We start from the raw sequence: 10,478 nt of genomic DNA, 5'->3' as shown, positions 1-10,478 counted from the left end.
AGGTCCAATCTCAATTCGTCTCTGAAAACAATCCCTTTTTTAAAGTCGCAATTATGTGTAATTATGTCAAAAACAACAACCAAAATTTGTCCTTTCTCCAAACATACCTGACTTTTTCAAGACTAACTCTGAAATATTTGATCATGCCGACGAATTTGATTGGTATCATTTCAAGAACGACTTCCAAAATTGCCCGTCAAACAATTATTTTAATATAATTTCTATTTCATTCTAATCATTAATAAAGAATTTACTACTCATTTTGAACTTTCTTAAAAATATTTTCGAAATTGTATGGTGTGAGTATTCATTGTCGTGATTGACATTTTAGGCAGAAAGAACAGTAGATCAAAGGTCGGCTACGTTGTGGTATCATTTGTTAAAGAAAAGCGAAGCTCCAATTCAATAAAGGATTAAAAAAGCTTAATCGCTTAATGCTATAGGTTGACGAAAGACGTGTACAAAATCCAGACTTGGTCAACACTGTACTAAAAATAATAGTATTATAAACCATCCAACTTCTATTTCAGATTCTAAATATTTACGAGTATGTTACTACACGAATTGGTCCCAGTACCGAAAACAACCAGGACGATTTCTACCCTTCAACATCGACCCGTTCCTGTGTACCCATCTTATCTTCTCCTTTAGTAAAATAGACTATAATGGCCATCTCGCACCTTATGAATGGAATGATATCCAATATCCACGTAAGTTTCTCAAATTTGTTTTTTAAAAAAGGGATATTTTGATAAAACTGTACTTGTTAACAGATTCGTAAGCGAAAATTGCATTTCTAAAAACCGGAAAAGTTGTAATATGGTTTCCAATAAATCCATGTTCAATCAACGTTTTTTATCCCGAGACGGAAGAAGAGAATTAGCGTGCAATATTAAGTCATATGTACTATTGGCATCATCGAAAAACATCCTCAGAAACCTGTTTACCAGTTGACCTAATCTATCCCTCTCAGGTTAACCTTCTGATGACCAATAATCATTTACAGCTCGGTCAACTGAATAGTCTTCTACAACTATTTTCAGATATGTACCGACAATTCAACGCTTTGAAGAAGAAGAATCCCAAATTACGGACATTGTTAGCGGTCGGAGGCTGGACTCATGGATCGAAACCTTTCACCGAGATGGTCACTACCGACGATGGCAGACAATCTTTCATTGATCATGCTGTTCAATATCTGAGGACTCATAATTTTGATGGTTTGGATCTGGATTGGGAATACCCAGCAAATCGTGGAAGCCCGAAATCAGATAAACACAAATTCTCAGTTTTATGTCAGGTAAGGAACATGCACTCATCTACCTCTTAACGCCAGGTCGTAAACATGGGCTATCAGCTCGTATTGCCGTAGTTGTTTGTCTAAGAACAGCTCCGGAAGTTGGTGACACCAAATTAACTTCTCAGGCCTCTGCCACCCTCTAATAACTAGGCATTTTCGTTCATACGGAATTATACAACAGGACAAGAGACTCGATTGCCAACCATGATGTTAGGTATGATATCCATTTTACATGTAAAAACAACAAATAGTTCGGTTGGAATGAATGATTACCCAGACTGAAATGGGTTCATTAACCAGCATTCAACCATAGTGTCACAGATTTCCTGCTATTGCTGAATTGCAGAAGCACTATATATATGCGCAACTTCTACAAATATATGATCTGTTGTTTCAGGAATTGGAATCTGCGTTTAAACATGAATCAGAAATGACTGGAAAAGAGAAGCTACTATTGACGGCTGCTGTCGGAGGCGGGAAGAAAATTGTCCTATCAGCTTATGAAGTACCACAGATTTCAAAGTAAGTTTCGTATTCCATTGATACTCTTTAAACGAATATGTTTGCTTGACAAATCGACACAGTAATTCGTTTTATGTTCAAGATCTGGAAGTAGGTCAGACTACCATTTTCCAATATGACCTCCATAGAGAAGTGTGGTATGGTTGTTGTCTAGATAGTTCGTTTTCCAATTTCTGGTACCGTTGAATCGGTATGCGTATTGTCACAAAAGTGTGTCTTCGGTATACACTTGCTTCTTTAAATGTTCTGTTGCTACTGCGTAGTTACTTCGAAAAGAGTTCCCCTTATAATCAATTTCCAATATGTTTCTATTGCAGACATCTTGACTTTATCAACCTGATGAGCTATGATTTATTTGGTGGCTGGAGTAAAACTCTGGGTACTAACGCTGGTCTGTATCCTCCACAGGATCTGGACGAGAAAGAACATCCTTCGGATAGTGTGGTAAGTCTTGTTGTTTTATTCAGGACGAGCATTTAAACGGTCACTATTATTGATAGTGGTAAATTAAACATTTGGAAGATAACAAAATATTTTTCAAAGTACGAAATAGAATAGTTGATAGACCGCGGCATCAGGTTAGACCAGAATTCAAACCAACGGCAATTTATCGCCCAGCGTCTACGACAATCAAACTCGCTACCAATTTCATCGTAAAACCTTTAGATGTTCGTCTAAATGTCCAAATCGCGATGCATTGCAAAAATCTGAGCTGCAAAAGAGTTGAAAGAACGGGCTATTGCCTTTGCGGTTGTTTTTTTTTTTTTTTTATATATTTTACTGTTTGAATCAACAATGATTTATCTACAGGATGGTGTGGTACAACTATGGTTAGATCTAGGAGCTGATCCATCTAAACTCGTCATGGGAATACCTCTGTATGGTCGATCCTTCACAATCTGTGGTGCTGATAAGATCAACATCGGCGATAAGAATTGTGGAGTTGGCAAACCTGGTCCTTATACCAGAGAGAAGGGCTTCATGGCGTATTATGAGGTATGGTATCATGTGTTCAGAGGTCAACAATTTGTTAGGCGAGGGGTGTCCTGTAATATAGGAGTGATGTCATATTGCGAGTTACGGCACCATGTGACAGTTTTCAAATGGTCATTAGGGGTCAGGAATGATGATAGGGAAGGGTGGCTTTCAGTATTATACCAATTTACGGTGGTTTTTAGGGTTCAACAGAGAAATGGAAATAAGGATAAGAAGGGCTTTCCAGTTTCAATCGAAATATCCCAAATGAGTTATCTTGTAGCAAACTGTAGATGACGAATTCCTCATTATTGGGATTTATTATCGAGTATACAAATTTTTATCTTTTCTCAGATAATGGGCAAGTTGAAATCTGGATATACAAGAAAATGGCTGGATGATCAACAAGTTCCAGTTGCCTTTAATGTCCAGGAGAAACAATGGATTGGTTATGATGATGAGCGAAGTGTAGGGTTAAAGGTGAGGCAAAAAGTGCTTGAAATTACTAAGTATGAAATTGCAAATTATTGTCATGGTCCGTATTCCAAATCAGCCGTTAACTCAAATGCATCTTAAAATTAATGAACTAATAATTTAACTCTCTAAAAGGCACTCAAAGTTAACAGACTTGGTAGCATATTATCCTAATATGTTTCTGAAGAATCGGTATAACTCATCTCACTAGCGTGAAACGCCAGTCATATAAAAATCTTCAACTGGACAGCAAGTTTAGAACAGATGATAGGGTGTGGTAGTCGACACCGTATCAACTTGCAGAAGTTACCGAGATATTCCACTACCATTTGTTCGGATTTCAATATTTGATCTTATTAGACTAAATAGCTAAGACTAAGAACATCAACTTTTACCCAAACGTTTCATATTCTTCTCCAGGCCGAGTACATCAAGACTAATAAACTAGCAGGTGCTATGATGTGGGCTGTCGATTTAGATGATTTCGGTGCCATGGAAGGTGACGTGTATCCATTAAGCAGAAAAATCAGGTCCACTTTAGAAGGCGACATGGAATTCCCCGAATTTGTGGCTCCTCCAAACCCTGAGACGGTAAGTTGAAATAAGCACCAATATTGAGGTGTTCATATCAGTTCCGGTAAATTTGCTGATCGCCTGAAAACCACTAGGCAGGTTAATTATGGGACACAACTCACTGTCTTTAAACCATTTGAAAAGGCGCATTTACTCTGCTGTTCTTTATCTACTATTTTTTCTAGCTACTGCTAAATAGATATATTTCTTGTTGCCCCACCATTTATGTAATAAAGATGAGATTAATTCATTCTTCCAGAGGCGACCAAAACAACGACAGAGACCACGAATTCTGAGAAAGAAACCAACTAGAAAACCACAGAAGACGAAACCTTACAAACATGAAGACAAGGTCAAGGGCAAAGACGTGTCATCTGCCACCTTCAAAGGTCCATCACGAGGTGCCATAGTAACACATCCGTCCATATTGGTTCATACGGTTCACGACAGGAAGAGACCTGTCCTCAGAACGACGCCAATGATTCCACAAACGGAAACCACAACGGCTAATCTATTCTTAGCCAAATCTTCCGAGCCGACTATCTTTAAGATTAAGGCAGTTCGAAAACCCACTCGAGGCGATTCAATGGTCAAGGATTCTCGTAGGAGGACGACATCAACCAGGTCTCCAGTCAAGTCAACAAAGTCCACTACTCCAAAGCCCACAACAATACCAATCACGACCACTACTAGAAAAGTGCGTCCGACAACTCGTCCAAAAACAACGACAAAAACCACAAAACCACCACAGATTAAACGAACGACGACAAAATCCAAAATAACAATAGAACCAGCCAGTATTTCCTTGTGGGACACCAGAAAAACGACTCTGTCTTTCAAGACTACTAAAGCACATAAGAAGTCCAAGACATATAAGGGAGAAAGTACAACTGAAAAGGCAACAAAGTCATATAAGGATATTCATTTCGGAGCACGAACAGAATCTTCCACTGAGCCAACAACCATTACCACTGTAGCTTATCCTTGGCCAAAGGTCGAAGGATCGCTACCTCCGACAAGATCTTCTACTCCTCCAACAACAGCTTCAAGGACTACTACCACGACTAGAAAAACAGATGCACCAGCCACAATCGACAAAGAACTACTAGCTTATATTGAATCGTCAACTCCGTCCAAAGACCTCACTCCCAATCCTACCAGTCTTCCTACTACTATACCAACAACCAAGAAAACTAAACCGCTGAAAAAGATCTTTAAGAAATACAGAAACAAATTCCGATTCCAAACACGTAAACCACGAATTCTTAAGTCTGATGTTAAGTTCCCGTTTATTCATACAAAAAATATTATATGGACGCTGAAGAAGCAAGATCAACTTCCGACCAGCCCTGGACCAAAGACGACTGAGAGAGCCCCGACAACCACTAAATCTCCACGTCCACTATTGAAAACAACAAAGAAACCTGATACTACACCGCGACAAAGAACCACCAACGGACAGATTAAGATAACGCAATCTGTGATTACCAAATCTAACAAGAGGAAGGGCACACATAAACCAAGAATGCATATGTCGACGAGAATAGTCAAGCCAAAACCGTTTGAAGTGAGCCTATACAATATAGACGTTACGACTGAAGAACCCAAGGAAACAACCACTGAGAAACTTGTCTCATCTAGATATGACAAAACGCTGAAACAGTCGCCATTTTCACGAAGGGAATACCAGAACCGTCAAGAAGCTGAAAGAGCCAGATTAGCAAAGGCGAAGAACAATATCAATATCACAAGCCATGACATGGCTAACATCGGCGAATTGGAATCTGATTATTGGAAGGTGGGCGATGATCAAGAGGGAACATCCGGAGCAACTGGTGCGACAATGTTACCTCCTTGGTGGAACGTCGACAGCACACCAACTTCCCGATCGACTAGGAAGAACGCCACATTACGTAAGACTTCCACTAGCATGCAAGCAACACCCTCGGAGGAACCCAATGCAGAGACAATGAAGGATCACAATGTGTCTAAAGAAACTCAAGTCACAAACAGGCCAGTCTCGGGCATATTTACCAACCTCCAAAACAAATTTAAAATGAACAAGAAAAAATGGTCGACGAGAAAGACACACATCTTTAAGACAACAACTCCCGTTTATTCGGAAGTAGTATTGAAGAAAACAACCGAGAAAAGAAATAACTATATAACCTTACGTCGACATAAGGCCACCACCAACAAAATAAAGAAACTAACATCGAGAAAACCTTACGAGGTAACCACTGGAAGATCAACTTCACCTTTCAAAAACCCAAGACAAACACTACCAAACTGGCGTCTTGCAGAGCGCCCCACTGCTAGCATCACATCCTCAACCAAACTGACCACAGTCAATGGTACAACGACCATAACCATACCTATAGAGATATTGCAAAGGACACAGAACGCCACAGCGGGTACTTCGACATTTATCACCAATTCAACATTGACACCAAAGACAACAGCCAACACTACGTTCGGTTATACCTATTTCAACAATGCTACATTCCTAAAATATAACTACACAGACTGGTACTTGTTAGAGTCTATGAGCCGGGCACCGACCACACCGCTTCCAACCAAACCGGCACCTCAATTCCGAGACATTCCCGGCCTGGAATTAACCAATGAACTACTCCCTGGGCTTAAAGATTTCGATTTGGGAAAGATCTCCAAAGAGACTCAACCCAAGAAGCAGGAGTACCATCCTTTTACAAATCCATTAAACAAATTCGCTTACACTGAAATTAGGCATCCGATCAACCATGATCCAAGATATGGTCTTTTGAAGATTCCCCGTGAAAATGCGATCTCCAAAACTAAACCACCACAAGTAATATACGGATTGATGACCAGGAGTCCGAAGACGACCACACCAACGTCGACCAAGACGATTGACGAAGGCGACATTATTATCAAGAAAGGCAAAGAAAAGGTCTACCAGTACGTCTTCCACACGACAGAAAGTCCTTTCACTATGCCTTGGGACACACCAAACTCTATCTTCAAGAAGAAGCTTCCAAAGCGACTCAGAAACATATTTTCTAGGCCATCCAAATATAAGAAAAAGACTCAACAACCTAAAAATAAATGGGATCTTATTAAGAATTTAGCTACGAGTCAGAAGTTCAACACACCGACTTTAGTCCCGGAAGCCCAATTTGTGCCCATGGCACCTGTTGCCCCCATGATCCCGAATACCAGGAGCATGCCCTTCGACGAAGCATTGTACAGTTTAGATGAAAAGTTCAAGTATAATCATAATATAGATGATATCGGATTCCGACCGGATCTGAAGTATGAGGTGGGGACTCCACAAGTGATTATCAGGAAACCGTCTGAGCAGGAAGTCTTCTTAGATGGTATGTTCACATTCTTATTACTACTTCCGGTGTTTCTTTCCACTGGCATATTGCAAATAACCACTTTCTGAAATATCCTGCGCGTTCATTTGCTGATTTTCATGGGTTGAATGAATGTTAGATAGGACCATGTCACTTGGCGTGATGCGGAACCATGTCCTACACCATGTTTGGTTGCCTCCTGGTAAGACGCGACGCGGATCCTATCACTACGATAGTGCGGTTCGTTTCTTGAAAAAAAAATTGAAATTCCAATAAGGACTGCTTAAAGAGAAATAAGTCGGTTTTCTTCTTTTGATCTCAAATGTTTTTTTTGAAATATGCCTGGAAGAAATGTCGGAAAATTATATTTAAAAAGCAGAACAATTAATTTTGATACATGTAAAGATTTATCAGCATTAACAAAAACATTTTAAATTGCTACAGAAATGTTCATCAGAAATATTTGGTCATAATTGTATAACATTGAACTAATGAAACTTCTCCTTGCAGCTAATTCTTTCACTAATATATAATTTCTCATCTCATTTGATTTTTGCTTTGTTGGGTTTGGTCTGAGTTTTTGATTAGATAGTAGTTTTTCGAACTTTGAGTTTCATCTCGCGATTTTGAGTTTCTTTTGGCGTTTTCCAAGATTGGTTCTTGAATTGGGTAGGTCTATATTCAACCCTCAGGCGTGATAGTTTGCACATATAGTTTGAAAACGAGGTTCTTGGGTCACATTTTAACTATTTATAGTAACGTTTTATTTCAGATTCACAAGGTATTTATAACTAATGCGCATGCCATATATTTACTTTCGATTTGCATGCGATTTTGACGCGTTTTGCTGGTATAAATTGGAAAACCATTCTTTCATTTACTCATTTGGCAAACTTCTTCTAAAATTAGATTTCTTTAATGCCATTGTCCTCTTGGATCATTTGACTTTCCACCTTATGGAGCATCTGGTACATCTAAAACAGCTGACAGGATTCATCTGAATCGCCCGCCGACTTGATACTGACTTTGTTCTGCGATTGTTCTGAGGTACTATTGACAGTAAACGCATATAGCACAATACCTTAGTAGGCAACTTAGACAGCTGCGCTGTTGAATTTTTATTCGGCCGCCTGTGAAATGACCCCAATTCATCTTTTCATGACACAAACGTAGAGCAATTAGAATGAATGAGCTTAGAGATTTACTGACTATTTACTGGTAACGCTTCTACAACCATCAACATAGACTAGTCCTGACAGAACACTACCTGCTTTTTGAAAAGAAGTCTTGCACGCAATACAATATATCACGAGCTTTGCATGACTTATTTGTATAATATATTTATATTTGTAGATTCGAGTACGTTGAGATTCGAAGGACATTTTTTATAAGCTTTTATTTGCAGGTAGGAGCAGACGTGTTGAATATGGAAAAACAAGAACTTTAACAAAATATTTCATTTTCAGTGCTTATATACTATCGTGGGAAGCATCAGCGACGCGAATCCAATCAATATCCGCCCAATGGCGCTGGCACAACTTTCAGATACAAAACTAGCCATTGGTCGGTTACCTGGAATTGGCGGTTTAATTCACATCTGGAGCAAAGAATGCATTCTCAATCTAGACAAAATCTAGACTATTTGCTAAAATGATAATTATGATAGCGATGCTGTTATTGCAAGCGAACAGTTTTCTCAGTTTATACCATTTCTGATGCTGCAGTTGCCACAAGGACCACAAAAATGTAGAGCATTACAGAGGCATACAATGGTGATAAGGAAAGCGCTTTTCCAGAAATGAACTGGGTAATAACTCATAGAAAAAATTCAAATGCTAACAAGCTATGCAAATTTTTTAGCGAGATGCAAGCATTTTTTTTCAGATTAATTTTTTATGTTTTTTTTTTAGGTAACAATAATTATATTCAATTACTCATTTTATTGTACCATTGTACATAATGGCATAATTTTAAATTCATAAAGTATGTATTTTATATCGCAAGGACACTAAGATTTGTGCTTCTAATGACTGGATTGCTTATCTTCCTTAACTTATCCCGTTTCGAAATTGAAAATTAGTATCTATAGCTCAATCTTCTATCATTTCATTTCATTTCATTTCCTCAAACTTATATCTGAGTCTGATAATGATGCCTTATTCTTATTGGTAAAGTTTGCAGTGTGTTTTAGAGTTGAATTAAGGGATAACTGTGCAGGAATATCTGATGAGAATTTGGTAAACATTCTCACTTACAGAGTCTTTCTGTCTCTAAGTTAAAACTCTTGCATGGAATTATCAAAAACTTTATAACAATTTGGCTTTATCTCATCTTATATATTCTTTTGGTTTTGAAGTCTTTTTTGAATAACAATCTGATAAGGGTTTGATTGTTTTTTTAAGTTTTGAAGTGTTTTTAATTTGGTCTTTTTTTGAATTTTCAAACGACACCTGCACGAATAGTTGCATGGTTGTACCACCGAGTGACAATCATATTTTATTGGAGATTTTCGATATGGTTTCAAAATAGTTTCGAAAAACAATATATTGAATTAAATTTCAAAGTTACCATTAACAATCGCAATCGAGCGTAAAAAATCATTCTTTTCTCCATCGTCGAAATTGTCCATGGTTTAATCAATTGATTAATTATTGATTAAATGTTGATTATTGTATAACTTCAAATGCATCAAACGAAATTTTGAATCTGATATCGAAATTCTCTAAGAATATGAAAATAAATTGTCCCTATTGTCGCATGTGAATTGATACCTGCATGGGTTCTCTCCCTTTATATATATACTGAAGAAATTCAGGTGATAAGAGTGTGCTTAAAGAGCTGACCAAGCTTAAATAGCGGTTTAATAGAGTAGAAGGTAAGTGTGGTGGTACTGATTGACTTGGCGCATCCATTCCTTCCTTCGTCTTGGAAAAGGTAAATGGTCGAAGACCTCCTTTTGATTCTTCTTTTTGGTCTTTTTATTCCACAGACCCACAGACAACTTGGCTTAAAAACGTTTCCAGTGATAACATTGTTAGCATTGTTTTATGTAACTTGTCTAAAAGTTGAAAAAAAGCAAGAAAAAAAATAAAAAATAAACACAAAGTGATAGTTAATGTCTGTCATTCGATTGTGAATTTTGATGTATAATCAGAATCTAGTATTATTTTCTAATACCTCATAGAAGATAAAATCCATTGCCAATTTCCTCCTTTTTCTAAGCTTTCCATATACGTATATCTATCCATACCTACTTGCATGTCGAAATTTACCCCAAAGAGAGTTTAGTTACA

The 10,478-nt window shown here is 37.9% G+C and overlaps 1 protein-coding gene across 1 annotated transcript; it reads left to right on the top strand.

Moving 5' to 3' along the window:
• Positions 1-547: 547 nt before the first annotated feature.
• LOTGIDRAFT_115882 (hypothetical protein) lies at positions 548-3,871 on the top strand (the record flags this gene model as incomplete). Its single annotated transcript, XM_009054517.1, has 7 exons — positions 548-710; positions 1,044-1,300; positions 1,698-1,822; positions 2,140-2,266; positions 2,633-2,830; positions 3,164-3,277; positions 3,692-3,871. Coding segments are annotated over 7 exons (1,164 nt in total), but the record flags the coding sequence as incomplete, so codon positions are not given.
• Between the last annotated feature and the right edge of the window lie 6,607 nt (positions 3,872-10,478).

This window comes from Lottia gigantea (assembly GCF_000327385.1).
Source record: "Lottia gigantea unplaced genomic scaffold LOTGIsca_22, whole genome shotgun sequence".
Classification (NCBI taxonomy): domain Eukaryota; kingdom Metazoa; phylum Mollusca; class Gastropoda; family Lottiidae; genus Lottia; species Lottia gigantea.
The sequence above is the reverse complement of the archived record's forward strand: the minus strand, read 5'-3'. Positions and strand labels throughout refer to the sequence as shown.